Raw genomic sequence first — 19,303 nt, forward strand, 5'->3', positions numbered from 1 at the left:
TGCGACATTACGTCACTCCTACGGACGTGAAAACATTTGTTTTCCTTAAAAATATATTTAAAATAAATAAAATAGTACATAAATTAACAATAAAAGAAGCTAAAAAAACAATTTAAAATACAATAAAAAGCACATTAAAAATATATAAATATGTACGTACAGTATACTGTACGTACGCGCAACTGCCGATTCTCATTCAAAACAGAGGCGACGTACAGTATTCCTTTACTGTGTCTGTGTTAGCCATGGGTCCGAAGAAGGATAATGCTAGTGTTTCCAAGCGTAATGTGGTTACGATGGACGATAAGGTAAATCTGATTAAAAGGTATGGAAAAGGTGGAAAAGTGTCGGTGATAGCGCATAGACCTTATTGCGAATCGGAACCGCAATGCGTCATGGGATCGGAAAGGGGCAATAGCGCTGCCACAAACTACACCATGGAATTGCAGCTGGCCCGGTTTTTAAACCATTGATATTAAAATAAAAAGTAGTCTATAACCACCGGAATTTTATGCTGATTCCGAATCTGTGTCTAAAACTTTTCTCCGATGTGTAGTTCTTGAGTTATAAGCGGACATCCAGACAGACACACACACACACACGCACACACACACACACACACACACACACACACACACAGACACTCCTCCTTTATATATATATATATATATATATAAACATACACACACACATCACGATATCTCAAAAAGTTGTGGACGGATTCGGACGTAACTTGGTGCACGAGTTGGGTAGGCGACAAGAATGAGCCAATTAGCTTTTGGTTCAAGTCCGAATCCAGATCCGGCTTATCAGCAGGATACAAAACGTAAACTGTTCACCTTTCGGAGGTATGCGCTCTACCGAGCACCGTTCTAGTTTATCATGTTATAAACATGTACATTTATAAAATCTATTCTTTCAAAGTAACCAGCCTACTGAAGTTCATTTGCATGGTGAATGCAGTCTTCTCAAGATACAACTGAAAGGTGTTTACTAAATCACTCGTTATTATTATTATTATTATTATTATTTTGACTATTATTATTGACTATTATACTGGTTATTATTATACTGGTTATTATTTTGACTTATTATTATATTACTGGTTATTATTATTGACTAAATTGCGACAAAAAGGGTTGGCGGCAGGAAGGGCATCCGGCCGTAAAACATTGCTTCAAAAAGGGGACCGAAAAACAACAACCACGGTCCCCGAAAAAGGCCAACCCCCGCTTTGCGGGGAAAAATGGCCTCTAAAGGTGTTTTTTTATTTTTTTTTAATTGACTAAATCACTAAATCGGCAAAGGTCACTGTGACTAATGACACGGACTTGCCAATTGGGTACCACATAATTAATGGTCTTTACTGTCCAGAAAAATGATGCATCCAGCAGCTACAGGCTGCATACGAAACAACAACTGTCTATACTTCAGCATGCCATACATCTCTTTTTGCAATAATATTTTGTTTTATTATAATTACCTTGTTTAGAAAATTGCTTAGTTTAGCTGCTTCTGATGTCACCCACTTTCGAGTACCCATGAAGTGGCCGATGGGAGGATTTGAAAACTCATCGTACTCATTGCTGGTAAAAACAAAAGAAAATCCTGTCCCTTGCGCTGCCACACCGTGTGCCATCATGGCGCCTAAGAACAGATCAATATATTGTTATGGATCTCGACGTCGGCCTTTTCCCCTTACCAAGGGGGGTTGATCCCCTTGTCTGTCACTGACCGGCGTGAGTCCTCGAAGCTACAACATCCTTCCCGGACCGACGGTAGGTAGGGCTTGTTAGGCCTAGGGGTTCGCTACGTACCTAATTACTACCGCCAGCCGGGAACGAGGGAATAACTTCTGCTCGAACCACGGTTTTAGATGGACTAGTTGCCGAGCGGTTTTAGCAACCCGGAGTTCGAGCCGTTAACAAAGACTAACCCGATTCATAAGCGTTGGCCGAAATCGCACCACAGGTACTCAATTAAAAAATCACGAAAGCGATCGGATGTGAATGAAAACCAAAGTAAAGGGAGAACAGGTATTTATTAATTATTTACACAAACCAAAATCAAAGAGAAGAAAAGAAATGTAATTTACAGGGAAAGAAGACACAGTGCAATTCTTCAAAACAAGCTTAACTTATACCCACAGGACAGAACAAACAGACTCTCACGAATAGGGAATTGCAGGTAGAATTGGCTGGAGGGAGAGAAGGTTCAGGTGGGACAACCGGGCTGGAAGGTTTTTGCAGGTCCGCTCCGGGCTGGAAACGAGGAGCCGGCAGCTCCACGTATTCGGCTCTACACCGGCAGCTTCCTCAGGCGTACTCTGCCTCGTGCGTGTCCTCTGACTCGTGCGTTCTCAATCGTGCTCCCTCGTTCATCTGCCTCCTTATGCACCTGCGGTCCCTCACTCATCTGCTCCCTTACGCATCTCCGGTGGGGGCTGATGCAACGGGTTTTATAGCCACGCCCTCGAACCTGCTCGATGTTTCTTTCTCCGCCCTCTCAAGCCAAACCCACTCATTCTTGGTTGGTCGGCAAGGGCTTCTGGCTCCACCTTTTGATGACGATGGGCGGGCCACGCCCTTCTTCTCCGAGCTGAAGCACATGGGCAATGGAGGGTGAATGCAGTTGGTAATGTAGGCGAATGCAGTTGGTAATGGAGTCTTTGGGACGATTGAAAAGGGGATCTATCTTATTTCATTTGGTGCAGCGCAAGGTCAACTAGTGGAGACACAGCCTTAAACTGAAACACATAATAAAGAAATAACTATAGAGAGGTTCTATGGTTTTCTACATGTGTGCGATGGACTAACTAAAGGACGACTTTTGATCTTCACATGAATGGAGGTATTTACAAAGAATCATTACATTATTTACAAGGGGGTATATTTACAATCAATTACACAAAGTGCACGGTTTCCCAAATCCGTTACAATATATATATGTATAAGGAAAGTGTAACTAGAACCACTTGCCCTGTATTCACGAACATACACAGTATGAAGAGGAACTGTTTTCGATTGCTACATTGAGTTGACAAAGATGTGTTTGTCCTCAGGATCTACTATTTAACTACTTTGAGAATTCTCCACCCTATTTATTACGCTTATTAATATTTTTATTTACTTTTTGTCCATGTAAGTTTAACCCATAATTGTTGTTTTTATTTTGGCCCATTTGCTAGCCTGGCCACAGCACCCCAATTGGTATTGCCATCCACTGTGTATGGGTTTACGTTCTTCCGCCATCACTGCAGCAAGTGCTACAGCCAAGTTATCCCTGCAATGTCATTAACGGTTTAATTTGCTTTTGCTCTGCCTGGCATTCTTGCATTTCTCACAGGTCTCCGGTTTTGCACAACTTCCTTAAACTAGCCCTGACGAAGAATCCCAAAAAGCGACCGACAGCTGAGAAGCTTCTAACTGTGAGTGGACACTAAGACTTGCCATCGGCACACTCTCTGAGCAAAATGTGATGGAGATAAATGAAAACGTTTTGTTTTTTAACATTTTCCTTCTGAAGAGTAGTAGTTGTTTTTCCAAATGGAAAGTTCATCTTGTATATGAGGATGGTTGTTCTAGTGTGAAAGTAAAATACATCTGTTATTTTTTCTCATTTCGTTATTTATCCTTTTAAATAAATGAATTGATCAGGGTCACCCAGATAGCTCAGATGGCAGAGCACAGGTATGGTTCACCAGAGACCTGGGTTTGATTCATGGTCTGGGCATGTAATTTTCCCACATATATCAATTTAATTTGTTTATCCTTTAGTCAAAGTTTTGGATTTATAGTGGACAAGTGGAGCAAGTCCCAAATTTGATGTGGTTAACTTGCCAAACTCCATCTTTGATACTCTTTACCAATCATGCACTCAATAACTTTCAGAGATTTCCTTTCTTTCTTCGTCTTGGTGTTCTCGTGTTGTCATGCTCTCTCGATACCTTCACCTCTCGCATACAGAGTAGACGTGCTGCAATCTATTGGGTTATACTTAAATGTAGTTGGTGTACACAACTTGTCACATACATTTTTTTAAAAGTGGAAATGGCGAGGGGTTGGGCTTGGGGATGGAGCGGGTTGGGGAGAGGTTGGCACATCCATGGGGAAAGATGGATGCATTTAGCAATTTGATGATGGGAAGTTGGGCACATCCATGGGGAAAGATGGATGCATTTAGCAATTTGATGGGAAGTTGGGCACATCCACGTGGAAAGATTCATTTAGCAATTTGACGATGGGAATTTGTGCACTGCCATGAAGGAATGAAAGTTTGGCACATCTATGTGGAAAGATGGATGCATTTAGCAATTTGATGATGAAAAGTTGGATACAGCAATTTGACAATGGGAATTTGGGCACAGCCATGATGGATTGGAAGAGTAGAGGAATTCAGTATGCCATGTGTGGAGTTCTGGCCTTGGATTCCATAGGCAGAGAGTTTGGAGAGCACGGCACGATGCCAGTCTGTATCAAAATCACGAGACATGAGAGAGATACGGCCCTAATCTCGTGTCTGGCATTTAGGGCCTGCATCCCTTGTTGGGAGAGTAGAATCAGCATGTCCAAGATGGAGTGACCTGGTCTGAAACCAAATTCGTGATCTGGGATGAAGTTGTTGGAGAAAAGGAAGGATTTCATGTCAACTGCGATGATGGATTCCTTGACCTTGCTGATGTTTGGAAGTCACCTGATGGATCTGTTGTTGAGGGGATCCATTTTTGCTCCATTTTTATGTAATGCAGTGATATTAGCGAATTTCCAAACAGATTGGAGATGACCCAGGGAAAATGACAAGGTGAAAAGGGCAGAGAGAGGATGTGCAAGAGCAGCAAAGCAGGATTTTTAGGACGCGTGAACGTTCTTATGTTGGCAGAATTGTCTGAACACTCTGTCTGTTTTTCCATCAATCATTTCATCTCATGCTTTGGTTTGTCTTTCTTTTGTCAGTTTATTTTTCTTTCGAAATTTGAGATTTTGTAATAGATTTACTCCACAGTGAAAATTGGACACTTGGAATCATATTTTTCCAAAATTATTGGCAAAGCAATAGGAAATTCCACTAAGGGCCCATCTACATATTACTTGTGCAAAATGACAGAATTTCCTCCACTCCCCTCCCCTCCCATCCTCCCCTCCCATCTCTATGTCCTCTCCCTTCTCTATCTCGTCTCCCTCCTCTATCTCCTCTCCCTCCTCTATGTCGTTTCCCTCCTCTATCTCCACTCCCTCCTTTATCTCCTCTACCTCCTCTATCTCCTCTATCTCGTCTCCCTCCTCTATCTCCTCTATCTCGTCTCCCTCCTCTATCTCCTCTTTCTCCTCTGTCCTTTCCCTCCTCTATCTCCTCTCCCTCCTCTATGTCATTTCCCTCTTCTATTTCCACTCCCTCCTCTCTCTCCACCCCCTCCTTGCTCTCTCAAGGGACCTTTAATTTTTCACATGACCTTTAACTGAGATAAAACACAAGTGGGGTGACATCTAATGCTGGCGGAGGCATATTCCTCGACACATTTGTGTCAAATTCTACTTCATATTTCTAAATTATATTCCATTCCTTCAGTTGTCTTTCTTGTTCCCCCACGCCCACCCCAATTTCCCCCACTCCCCCCTCCTCCGACCACCCTCTGGCCATCAATTGTCAATAACAAGAGATGTATTTATGATGTAGTTCTTCTGTGCTGGATTTTCATATTAAGATAGGAGAGGAGAGGTTAGAAGGAGTAGCAGGAAAAGGGGGAGGAATATGAAGACTGGAATATGAAGATCGAGAGGGAAGGAAGATGTCTGGAGTTTGCAAGGAAGGTGGAGTCAGAAGTTCTGCCACATTTGCAGATGTCCATGAATAGCCAATCAACAATTACTTTCATTCAAGACTAGATCGATTGAAAAATGTTATTTGCTGTTGTTTTCTACTGCTCTTTCAGCCCCACTCATCACAGGATGATTCGCTGTGCTTTTCAGGGTGTGTAAGGCCTAAATGGGTGGTAAAGGTGCAGACAGTGCAAGTTAGAAAGTTGACTGCTTCAAAGAAAATGCTCGTGTTTGTGAAAATTCAAATGGTACCTATGATACAACAACAACAACATGCATTTTAAGGCCATGTTCCCTGCGAGAGCGGGGGTTAGCCTTGCGGTCCCCATGACAATCTTCTCCATTTTGCCCTATTTTCTGCATCTCTCCTTGTTAACCCCCTTGCCCGCATTTTTTCTTCCACCATCTTTAGCCAAGTCTTTCTCGGTCTTCCCCGTCCTCTACTTCCTTCTACATTAACTTCCATCACTCTTCTCAACCAGTCACTTTCATCCTTCCTCAATACATGACCAAACCATCTCAACCTGTTCCTCTTTACAGCATCAATCACAGGCAATATTCCCATCATCTTTCGCAATTCATCATTTGTCTTCCTCTCTCTCAACGATACTCCGCACATCCATCGAACCATTCGCATTTCCACCCTTTCCAGCCTTCGTTGCTGCTCTATGTTCATTACCCATGTCTCGCTCCCATAAATCATAACACTTCTCACACATGCAGCATACACCTTTCCCTTCAGCTTCAGCGACACTCTCCTCCTCATCAGCACGCCACTCAGTTCCCGAAACTTCTTCCATGCACATCTCACTCGAGCAACCGTTGCCGAGTCTGATCCACCTTCTCCATTCAGCATGTCTCCGAGGTAGCAAAATGTTTTCACACCCTCCAGCTTCATGCCGTCTCCAAGATCCAACTCAACATTTCCTCCATCTGCAGCTCCCTCTGTGCACACCTTACATTTGAATGTAGCTGCCACACTGGTTAATGACCCTCTCAGACCACTACATTTTTGATGAACCCACTCAGCACACATTGTACATTGAATGGAGTTCACTCCGACACCCTTCCTGCACACAGCACATGGCCACTTCCCAGTTCTTTCCACATCACCACATGCTTTATTACTTGCCATCACCTTTGTCTTTCCGATATTCACCTTCAGACCTTTTGTCTCCATACATTCCTTCCACTTGTTCATCTTTTCCTTCAGTCCATCCATACTTTCCGCAATCAACACCAGATCATCTGCATACAACAACTCCCACGGTAAACCCTCCTTTACGGTCTGAGCCAGCACCTCCATCACAGCTACAAATAGTAGTGGACTTAGTACCGACCCCTGATGCACTCCCACCTTCAGCTCAAACTCACCACTGTTCCCGTCCTTCGTCCTTACAGCTGTGCGTGCTCTTTTGTACATTGCCATCACTACTCTGATCAACCATTCCTCCACTCCTAACTTCCTCAATGCCCATGTCAATACTTTGCGTGGAACCCTATCGAATGCCAGATCAACAAACCCAAAAAACAACTTCTTCCTCTTATCCATGTACTTCTCCTGCAACTGCCTCACAATGAAAAGCGCATCTGTCGTTCCTCTTCCTGGCATAAATCCAAACTGCATTTCGTCGATCTTCACTTTCTTCCTTATCCTCCTCTCCAACACCCTTTCCAATACCTTCATTCCATGCTCCAATAACTTTATCGCTCCAGCCAACGAGCCACACTCCAGAGGGTCACCTTTCCCCTTGTATAGAGGGACGAGGGTACTGAGTTCCCAATCCACTGGAATGCGGCCTTCTTTCACCACCAGATTACAGATCTCTGTCATTCTCTTCACACCCCAACTTCCTGCTGCCTTCAACATATCTCCCACAACTCCCGTCGGCCCTCCCGCTTTTCCACTCTTCATTGCTTTTATCGCTTCCTCAACTTCCTTCTCAGTTATCTTCTCTGCCGGTCCTAAAACTGGGTTACTCTCTATGTTGCCATCCCATTCATTCTCTGTATTCAACAGCATTTCCATATATCTTTTCCATCTTCCTTTAATTCCATCTGGGTCGACAACGATTTGTCCCACTTCATCCTTCAAGCAACTCACCCCCATCACATCACACCTCTCTTTCGCTATGTGCTTTGCAATCCTGAATACTGCTTTCTGACCCTCTTCCGAATCCAAGCGTTCTCCGAACATTTTCCTACATGCCTCCTGCGCCTTTGCTACCTCTTTCTTTGCAGCCTTCCTGGCTGCCTTATAACTTTCATGCTCTGCTGTTTCTGCTCCCGTACCCTTCGCCTTCTGCCACTCTTTGAACTTATTCCTCTTCTCGTCAATCCTCTTTCCAACCTCAACATCCCACCACCATGTTTCCGAGTGCCTCGGTGGTCCTTTTGTCCATCCACATACCTCACCAACGGCTCCCAACAGACTAGCTTTCATTGACATCCAACCACTTTCAAGCTCAACCACATCATCCTCTACCCTACTCAGCCTCTCTTTTAATGCCTCCCTTACTGTCACCTCTTTCAACCTCCACACCTTCATTCTCGGTTGGTACTTCACCCGCCGAGCTCTCCTCGCACCTTTCACCCTTATGTCGCAGACAACCAAGTGGTGCTGTGAAACAGCCTCCTCCCCCGGGATCACCTTTGTGTCCCGGAGGTGCCCCCTATCTCGCCGACGCACCATCAGGTAGTCGACGGTTGTCGTCGACCCACCTGACGTGTATGTAACAAGCTTATTGTCCTCTTTCTGGAACTGAGTATTACAAATCAACAAATCAGCTCCATCAGCAAACTCCAAAATCCTTTCACCTTCTCCATTTCTCACACCATATCCGTAACCCCCATGAACTCCCCCAAAACCATCCATACTCCTTCCCACATGTCCATTCAGGTCTCCTCCCACCACAACATCTTCCTCATCTTTCACGTTTTCCATCAGCTTCTCTATCGCACACCAGAACTTGTCCTTCTCTTCATCGCTTCGACCAACCTGCGGAGCATATCCCGAGATGACGTTCACCAAGAGCTTTCCAATCATCATTTTCACCATCATCAACCTATCACTCACTCTAGTCACACTCACCACACTGTCTCCAAACTCCTCAGAAAACAGGACACCAACACCATTCACGCCCTCCGGGCACCCTTGCCACACAAACTTGTATTTCTGTCCCTGCCTACCCTTCACCATTCTCACACCACTTCCCTTCCATCTCGTCTCTTGCACACAACATATGTCCACTCTTCTTCTGACCAATACTTCCACCACTTCTCCTGATCTCCCTGTCATTGTCCCCACATTCCATGTCCCAAACCTCAGAAACCGATCTCCACTTCGGGCTGCACCCTGCCCATATGTACTTGTGATTGTCATGGTACCTATGATAATGGGGGAAAATTAGGGTTACACTCTGATATATACATGTCACACCGTTGTCCTTTCTTTCACAATAAGGAATTTGATCATATTGGCTACACGTTGATCGATCAGTTTTCGTAAACAAGAATGAAGTAAAATTGTCTGGATTAGGTTATGCACGTGAGACTTCGATGTGTCCTAAATGTGTGCTGCTCCTGTGCTGCTTGCAGCATGCTTTCTTCCAGCAGTCGCTATCCCGAGTGCTGGCCACGGAGCTGCTGGATCGGGCAAGCAACCCGGAGCATCCACAGAACTCCAGTATGCCCGACGCCGACGACGAGGAACAGGAGGTGATTCTAGGAAATCTGGTGGCTCAAAACATCCTGGTACACTACAATGGTTAAAGTGTGTGTTTCAGAATGAGGTCAAATGTAAATAGTGTTAACGTGTATAAAATGTATATGAACGTGTTAGGGTAGCTGTTGCGCAGATGGACGGGCCACAGTTTGTTATTATTCATTTTTCCCCACAGTATGGTTAATGAGCACTTGCAGTGATATTCCAGGCAGTTGTGTTCGGCCTTGTTGTCATGGAGTTATTGAGCCTATTCCATCCTTCAGATCTTTTGAGATGCAGTTTAGAATCTCTGATTACACGTTGGCGTAAGACCACGTGATTTCGCATAGAATTATTGAGTTATCGAATGTTGTAGAAATATATTATTTAGCGCACCAATAAGTTTGTTCTTTTTACAGAGAGTTGCTTGAATAGTCTGATTAATTACTTTATAGTCCTTTGTGATTATCTTTTTTTTTTCTTTAGTATTGTTTCTTCATTTTCTTCTTCTTCTTCTTCTTCTTTATCTGCTCTCCTTATTTCACCTTGTTTGCTCTTTTTCGCCCCACCATTCTTCCCACACCCACTTTACTTTCACTCCACCCCCAATTTCCTTCTCCATTTACCTCATCATCAAACACACACACCTTTCCCCACCTTCACTTCCCTTTACTTCCATCCCCACCTTACTTTCCTCCACCATTTTGTACCTTTGTGTCTCAGCATCTGAAACGCGCCTGTGTGCGCAGGCTTCCCTTTATCCCTCAGCAGAGGCTCTGCCTTCCATACCTACTGCAGGTAGAGCTGCCTGTGCTTCTCACAACCATTAATCCTGAGCTTTTTCAGCAAACCCCTTTTATAAACTCACCTGCTGCTCAGGGAAACTTGCATGGCCTTTGTAACTTGTGTAAATGGTCGTATAGTGAGTGCATAAACCGACAACAATTGTATACAATCCCCGGTAGAAGGCAAACTTTTGCATATATCCAATTTGTACATATTTATTGTGATCCTCCCAGATATGCAAGCATTACAGACTCGACAGCTGCCATGTATTTCACTTTTTAAATTGGGTATGCATGCGTTTGTGTTTGTGTGTACAGATAGGTTTTGGTTTCAGACGGAAGCCAAACAGTTCAATCTTGGTTTCATCAGACCAAAGAATCTTGTTTCTCACAGTCTGAGAGTCCTTCAGGTGCTTTTTTGCAAACTCCAAGAGGGCTTTCATGTGGCTTTCACGGAGGAGAGGCTTCCGTCTGGCCACTCTGCCATAAAGCCCAGATCGGTGGAGTGTTGCAGTGATGGTTGTCCTTCTGGAAGTTTCTCCCATCTCCACACAGGATCTCTGGAGCTCAGCCAGAGTGACCATCGGGTTCTTGGTCACCTCTCTTACCAAGGCTCTTCTCCCCCGAGTGCTCAGTTTGGCCGGGCGGCCAGCTCTAGGAAGAGTCCTGGTTGTTCCAAACTTCGTCCATTTAAGAATTATGGAGGCCACTGTGCTCTTGGGAACCTTCAATGCAACAGAAATTTTTTTGTAGGCTTCCCCAAATCTGTGCCTCGACACAATCCTGTCTCTGAGCTCTGCAGGCAGTTCCTTCGACCTCATGGCTTGGTTTTTGCTCTGATACGCATTGTCAGCTGTGAGACCTTGTATAGACAGGTGTGTGTCTTTCCAAATCATGTCCAATCCATTGAATTTTGCACAGGTGGACTCCAATCAAGGTGTAGAAACATCTCAAAGATGATCAAGAGAAATGGGAGGCACCTGAGCTAAATTTATAGTGTCATAGCAAAGGGTCTGAATACTTATGTCAATGTGATATTTCAGTTTTTTATTTTCATAAATTTGCAAAACTTTCTAAAATCCTGTTTTCTCTTTGTCATTATGGGGTATCGAGTGCAGATTGATGAGGGAAAAAATGAATTTAAACGATTTGAGCATAAGGCTGCAACATAACAAAATCTGAAACAAGTACAGATACATTCAAAGTACACCGCCCCCATGCCAAATAATTACAGTCATGTGAAAAAGTAAGTACACCCCATGTAAAGTTTTGACTTTTTCAACATATTTCAACATACATCGATTTGATCTTCATTTCAACAATATTGATAGATAAAGGTGATATAATATAACAAATATCATGAAACATTTACATTTTGTCGTCCATTGTATAATTTAAATAAACATAAATGCAAATTTTGCATGTGGAAAAAGTAAGTACACCCCTACATTTATGACTACTTCAAATACCTAAAATTAGAATCAGGTGCACCAGCTCAGGTGCAAATGATTAAAACATCGTTAGAGAGGAACTTGAAGGAACCTGTCTTATTTAAACCTCAGACATTTAGTTTGGTTTGCTCTTTGTTGTTGAAGTGTGCGGCGTCACCATGCCTAGATCAAAAGAGCTCTCTGAGGCCTTCAGAAAGAAGGTTATAGATGCCTACGGGTCTGGGAAGGGATTTAAAAAGATCTCCAAACAATTTGAAATCAATAATTCGACTGTCCGAAAGATCATCTACAAGTGGAGAAGATTCCAAACAACTGCCAACTTGTTGAGGCCAGGCCGCCCCAGCAAGTTCAGCCCAAGAGGAGACCGCAAGATGCTGAAAGAAGTCTCTAAGAACCCCCAGAATGTCATCACGGGACCTACAGGTAGCTCTTGCCACTGTTGATGTCAAAGTGCACGAGTCTACCATTAGAAAGAGGCTGCACAAATTTGATCTACATGGGAGGTGTGCCAGGAGGAAACCTTTGCTGTCCAGAAAGAACATCAGGGCAAGACTAAAGTTTGCCAATGAACACCTAGGCAAAGACCAGCACTTATGGAACAATGTGCCCTGGACAGAAGAGTCAAAGGTAGAGCTATTTGGCCACAGTACCAGAAGACATGTTGAAAACCAAAGACAGCATTTGACCACAAGAACCTGATACCAACTGTAAAGCATGGTGGTGGAAATATTATGGTTTGGGGCAGCTTTGCTGCATCAGGGCCTGGGCAGCTCACCATCATAGAATCCACTATGAATTATTCATTGTACCAGAGGGTACTTGAGGATAATGTGAGGCCATCTGTCGGAAAGTTGAAGCTCAACCGAAGGTGGACCTTGCAACATGACAATGACCCTAAACATACCAGTAAATCCACCAAGGAATGGTTCAAAAGAAAGAAATGGAGGGTTCTGGAATGGCCAAGTCAAAGCCCGGATCTAAATACCATCGAGATGTTGTGGGGGGATTTGAAACGAGCTGTGCATGCAAGAGGGTTCCTCGGGCGAGTGAAGCGTACTTCGAGCTCTCCACGGCATCGAAGTTTAAGTATTTTCCCATTCTTGTCTTTGTCAAATTTCCACTGGTTATTTTGCTGTGTACGTGTTATTGTGTGTTTCTGGTTGATATTGGTTTGTAATTCGCACAAACTTGTGTGTAGTTAACCGTTTTCTGGGTCGGACCTCGTGCGCGGCCTGGTAACCTGGGGCTTCCCTCCCCCGTCCGTGTTTTGTCGATTTGGGTTCTTTCCTTCGCTGTATTGCTTGTTTCTTTTATTTTATTTTCTCCCCCTCACCTCACCTCCCTAGACAAAGAATTCTATATTGATTCTTTCTATCCTCCCGGACACGTGCCTGTTCGCTCTCATCCTCGTCTCGACTTGTGCCACGCCCCCTGTATCTCGTTTTTCTTCCGCCTCTGCTCCTTCTTTCTCAAATCCACGTTCTCGCTTGGAGACTTTTCCCAGATTGTTTTTCATGGTTTTCATGGTTCTGTTTGGATATTGTTGGAATCTGTTTAAACCGCAGCCGTGATGCTGACGCCGCCCCCCCCCCCCCCCCCCGAATTTCCATGTTTTAAACGTTTCCCAGTGTGTACCCTGGTCAGAATAGGTACACCGTATCCCTGCGTGTCGTAAGAGACGACTAAAAGGGTTGGCGTCAGGAAGGGCATCCGGCCATAAAAACATTGCCTCAAAAAGAGAACCATGACAATTACAAGTACATATGGGCAGGGAGCAGCCCGAAGTGGAGATAGGTTTCTGAGGTTTGGGACATGGAATGTAGGGACAATGACAGGGAGATCAGGAGAAGTGGTGGAAGTATTGGTCAGAAGAAGAGTGGACATATGTTGTGTGCAGGAGACGAGATGGAAGGGAAGTGGTGTGAGAATGGTGAAGGGTCGGCAGGGACAGAAATACAAGTTTGTGTGGCAAGGGTGCCCAGAGGGCGTGAATGGTATTGGTGTCCTGTTTTCTGAGGAGTTTGTAGACAGTGTGGTGAGTGTGACTGGAGTGAGTGATAGGTTGATGATGGTGAAAATGATGATTGGAAAGCTCTTGGTGAACGTCATCTCGGGATATGCTCCGCAGGCTGGTCGAAGCAATGAAGAGAAGGACAAGTTCTGGTGTGCGATAGAGAAGCTGATGGAAAACGTGAAAGATGAGGAAGTTGTTGTGGTGGGAGGAGACCTGAATGGACATGTGGGAAGGAGTATGGATGGTTTTGAGGGGGTTCATGGAGGTTACGGATATGGTGTGAGAAATGGAGAAGGTGAAAGGATTTTGGAGTTTGCTGATGGAGCTGATTTGTTGATTTGTAATACTCAGTTCCAGAAAGAGGATAATAAGCTTGTTACATACACGTCAGGTGGGTCGACGACAACCGTTGACTACCTGATGGTGCGTAGGCGAGATAGGGGGAACCTCCGGGACACAAAGGTGATCCCAGTGGAGGAGGCTGTTTCACAGCACCACTTCGTTGTCTGCGACATAAGGGTGAAAGGTGCGAGGAGAGCTCGGCGGGTGAAGTACCAACCAAGAATGAAGGTGTGGAGGTTGAAAGAGGTGACAGTAAGGGAGGCATTAAAAGAGAGGCTGAGTAGGGTAGAGGATGATGTGGTTGAGCTTGAAAGTGGTTGGATGTCAATGAAAGCTAGTCTGTTGGGAGCCGTTGGTGAGGTATGTGGATGGACCGGACCAAAGGACCACCGAGGCACTCGGAAACATGGTGGTGGGATGATGAAGTTGGAAAGAGGATTGACGAGAAGAGGAAGAAGTTCAAGGAGTGGCAGAAGGCGAAGGGTACGGGAGCAGAAACAGCAGAGCATGAAAGTTATAAGGCAGCCAGGAAGGCTGCAAAGAAAGAGGTAGCAAAGGCGCAGGAGGCATGTAGGAAAATGTTCGGAGAACGCTTGGATTCGGAAGAGGGTCAGAAAGCAGTATTCAGGATTGCAAAGCACATAGCGAAAGAGAGGTGTGATGTGATGGGGGTGAGTTGCTTGAAGGATGAAGTGGGACAAATCGTTGTCGACCCAGATGGAATTAAAGGAAGATGGAAAAGATATATGGAAATGCTGTTGAATACAGAGAATGAATGGGATGGCAACATAGAGAGTAACCCAGTTTTAGGACCGGCAGAGAAGATAACTGAGAAGGAAGTTGAGGAAGCGATAAAAGCAATGAAGAGTGGAAAAGCGGGAGGGCCGACGGGAGTTGTGGGAGATATGTTGAAGGCAGCAGGAAGTTGGGGTGTGAAGAGAATGACAGAGATCTGTAATCTGGTGGTGAAAGAAGGCCACATTCCAGTGGATTGGGAACTGAGTACCCTCGTCCCTCTATACAAGGGGAAAGGTGACCCTCTGGAGTGTGGCTCGTACCGAGCGATAAAGGTATTGGAGCATGGAATGAAGGTATTGGAAAGGGCGTTGGAGAGGAGGATAAGGAAGAAAGTGAAGATCGACGAAATGCAGTTTGGATTTATGCCAGGAAGAGGAACGACAGATGCACTTTTCATTGTGAGGCAGTTGCAGGAGAAGTACATGGAGAAGAGGAAGAAGTTGTTTTTGGGGTTTGTTGATCTGGAGAAAGCATTCGATAGGGTTCCATGCAAAGTATTGACATGGGCATTGAGGAAGTTAGGAGTGGAGGAATGGTTGATCAGAGTAGTGATGGCAATGTACAAAAGAGCGCGCACAGCTGTAAGGGCGAAGGCTGGGAACAGTGGTGAGTTTGAGGTGAAGGTGGGAGTGCATCAGGGGTCGGTACTAAGTCCACTACTATTTGTAGCTGTGATGGAGGTGCTGGCTCAGAACGTAAAGGAGGGTTTACCGTGGGAGTTGTTGTATGCAGATGATCTGGTGTTGATTGCGGAAAGTATGGATGGACTGAAGGAAAAGATGAACAAGTGGAAGGAATGTATGGAGACAAAAGGTCTGAAGGTGAATATCGGAAAGACGAAGGTGATGGCAAGTGGTAAAGCATGTGGTGAGGTGGAAAGAACTGGGAAGTGGCCGTGTGCTGTGTGCAGGAAGGGTGTCGGAGTGAACTCCATTCAATGTACAATGTGCGCTGAGTGGGTTCATCAAAAATGTAGTGGTCTGAGAGGGTCATTTACCAGTGTGGCAGCTACATTCAAATGCAAGGTGTGCACAGAGGGAGCTGCAGATGGGGGAAATGTTGAGTTGGATCTTGGAGACGGCGTGAAGCTGGAAGGTGTGAAAACATTTTGCTACCTCGGAGACATGCTGAATGGAGAAGGTGGATCAGACTCGGCAACGGTTGCTCGAGTGAGATGTGCATGGAAGAAGTTTCGGGAACTGAGTGGCGTGCTGATGAGGAGGAGAGTGTTGCTGAAGCAGAAGGGAAAGGTGTATGCTGCATGTGTGAGAAGTGTTATGATTTATGGGAGCTAGACATGGGTAATGAACGTAGAGCAGCAACGAAGGCTGGAAAGGGTGGAAATGCGAATGGTTCGATGGATGTGCGGAGTATCGTTGAGAGAGAGGAAGACAAATGATGAATTGCGAAAGATGATGGGAATATTGCCTGTGATTGATGCTGTGAAGAGGAACAGATTGAGATGGTTTGGTCATGTGTTGAGGAAGGATGAAAGTGACTGGTTGACAAGAGTGATGGAAATTAATGTAGAAGGAAGTAGAGGACGGGGAAGACCGGGAAAGACTTGGCTAAAGATGGTGGAAGAAGAAATGCGGGCAAGGGGGTTAACAAGGAGAGATGCAGAAAATAGGGCAAAATGGAGAAGATTGTCATGGGGACTGCAAGGCTAACCCCTGCTCTAGCGGGGAAAATGGCCTTTAAAATGCATGTTGTTGTTGTTGTTGTTGTTGTGCATGCAAGAAACCCCTCAAACATCACACAGCTGAAAGAATTCTGCATGGAGGAGTGGGCAAAAATTTCTCCCAGTTGATGTCAGAGACTGGTAGACAGTTATAAGAAACGCCGACTTGAGGTTATTTCTGCCAAAGGGGGCAATACCACCTATTAGAGCCAAAGGTGTACTTACTTTTTCCACATGCGAAATTTGCATTTATGTTTATTTAAATTATACAATGGACGACAAAATGTAAATGTTTCATGATATTTGTTATATTATATCACCTTTATCTATCAATTTTGTTGAAATGAAGATCAAATAGCTGTATGTTGAAATATGTTGAAAAAGTCAAAACTTTACATGGGGTGTACTTACTTTTTCACGTGACTGTAAATATCCTACAGCGCGGCATTGCCGGGGTTGGCATTGCCGGGGCGGAGGCTTCGGTGCCTCCGACGCCCGGCAATACCGCAGTGCAGCTCACAGAGGCTGCATTGGGAGGGAGAGGTGTACACTAATTGATTGATTAATTGTATAATTAAAATCAAAAAAAGATTATCACAAAATCTTTTCTTAATCAATTGGCTAATAGCATAACTAAACCATTAGTGCTTCATCCAAAGATGTATCTTTTAGGAATTTAATTAAATAAGTCATTAATAAAAAATTAAATAATTAATTGATTAATCAATAAATAATTAATCGATTCAATGATTAATCAATAAATCAAAAATATCCTTGATAGCCACATCACTTGGTCACTGTCATGTCCAAATATTAGCTTCCCAGCTCAAAAGGTGCCTAAGATATTGGGCAAATGAGAAAGAAAATAAGTAAATGATTAATAATGAAAATAAATAAATAATAATCATTAAAAAATTAAATTATTAATCAATTCGGTCAGAGAACACATAAACCACCACCATTTCATCAGAATCTGTAACTGAAAAAAAATATTTTTTTTTTTAGTAATTCATCGAATAATTAAATAATTAATCGATTAATTGATTAATTGATTAATCAATAAATCAAAAATATTCTTGATAGCCACATCACTTGGTTACTCATGTCCAAATATTAGCTTCCGAGCTCCAAAGGTGCCTGAGAGATTGGCCAAATGAGAAAGAATATAAATAAATGATTAATAATGAAAATAAATAAATAATAATCATTAAAAAATTAAATTATTAATCAATTCGGTCAAAGAACACTTAAACCACCACCATTTCATCAGAATCGAACTTAAAAAAAAAAAAATCGTCATTAATCGAATAATTAAATAATTCATCGATTCATTGATTAATTAATAAATCAAAAATAGCCTTTGCAGCCAAATCACCTGGTCATTGGCATGTCCAAATATCAGCTTCCTAACTCAAAAGGTGCCTGAGTTAATGGTCAGAAGAGAAAGGAAATTTCATTAATTAAATAAGTACTTAATTATAAAATAGAAAAAATAACTCCTTAATTAATTGATTAATCAAAAAACAAAAAATACTGTTTTTGACAAAGGACTTGTTCACTACTGTGCCGAAATTTCAGCTTCCTAGCTCAAAGGATGGCTGAGATATCGCCCGGACAAACAAACAAGAAAACAAGAAAGCAAGAAAACAAGCAGAGTGAAAACTGAGTACTCCCTTTCAGCGTGCGTCATTGCCGAGCCCCTTCGATGCCCAGCAATGACGATTTGCAATGCCTGGAGATGGCATAGGAAAGGTGCGGTGTAAAACAAGAAAACAAACAAACAAACAAACAACCAGAGTGAAAACTGAGTACTCCCTTTCAGCGTGCGTCATTGCCGAGCCCCTTCGATGCCCAGCAATGACGATTTGCAATGCCTGGAGATGGCATAGGAAAGGTGCGGTGTAAAACAAGAAAACAAACAAACAAACAAACAACCAGAGTGAAAACTGAGTACTCCCTTTCAGCGTGCGTCATTGCCGAGCCCCTTCGGTGCCCGACAATGACGATTTGCAATGCCTGGAAATGGCATGGGAAAGGTGCGGTGTACAAAAAGTGAAGGCGTCTGAATACTTTCTGAATGCACTATGTATGTATGTATGTATGTATGTATGTATGTTTTCTGTGGGGGAAGTTTTATTTGCTTTTTAATAACATTTCAGATGTCGGAATCAGACACACTATCCTGGTGTTAATAAACATCAACCTAACCCTATTTTTAGGAGTGACAGGTTAAGCGGCCATTTGCCCTGAATTGTCTCGTAAGAATATTTTTTGATGTAATTAACAAGGTCAAGAAGGAATTTAATGATTCCAAAATAACAATTTTAGCCCCACCCCTGTGAAATATTTACTTCACAAAGTTCTTCCCCCCCTCACCCTCCTCCCCAAGTTGTTTGGCCTTGTTATATCATGCCCGAGACCATGCCGACATGGCATGAGCAATGCATGCAATTGGAATGGAAACCGTTAGATTGAGATTGGTACCATGGCAGCAGAGATTCCAAGGCAACTCGTTCTTCCTCTTCATTATTATGTATTTTGTCGTTAGTTTAGTTTGTCTGAACATCCTGCACTAGCTCCTTCCAAACAACACCATGTCTCCTCAAATATTACACTCTATCAATCGGCTCAAATATGAACCTTTATTTGTGTTCATCAAGCTTTCCTCTTCAATTTCTCAACAAGTTATTATTCCCCCATTATATACCCACTG

General features: G+C 43.6%; 1 protein-coding gene across 3 annotated transcripts in view; it reads left to right on the forward strand.

Moving 5' to 3' along the window:
* The window catches only part of LOC137437451 (mitogen-activated protein kinase kinase kinase kinase 5), a 176,132-nt gene that overhangs the window by 79,350 nt on the left and 77,479 nt on the right, over positions 1 to 19,303 (forward strand). For all 3 annotated transcript variants that reach the window (XM_078766850.1, XM_078766849.1, XM_078766851.1), the window contains exons 11-12: positions 3,346 to 3,427; positions 9,414 to 9,533. In XM_078766850.1, coding sequence (XP_078622976.1) covers positions 3,346 to 3,427; positions 9,414 to 9,533 — 202 coding nt within the window. The remainder of the gene's footprint in view (positions 1 to 3,345; positions 3,428 to 9,413; positions 9,534 to 19,303) is intronic.

Source organism: Myxine glutinosa, chromosome 12 (genome assembly GCF_964187855.1).
Source record: "Myxine glutinosa chromosome 12, kmMyxGlut1.1, whole genome shotgun sequence".
Classification (NCBI taxonomy): Eukaryota; Metazoa; Chordata; class Myxini; order Myxiniformes; family Myxinidae; genus Myxine; species Myxine glutinosa.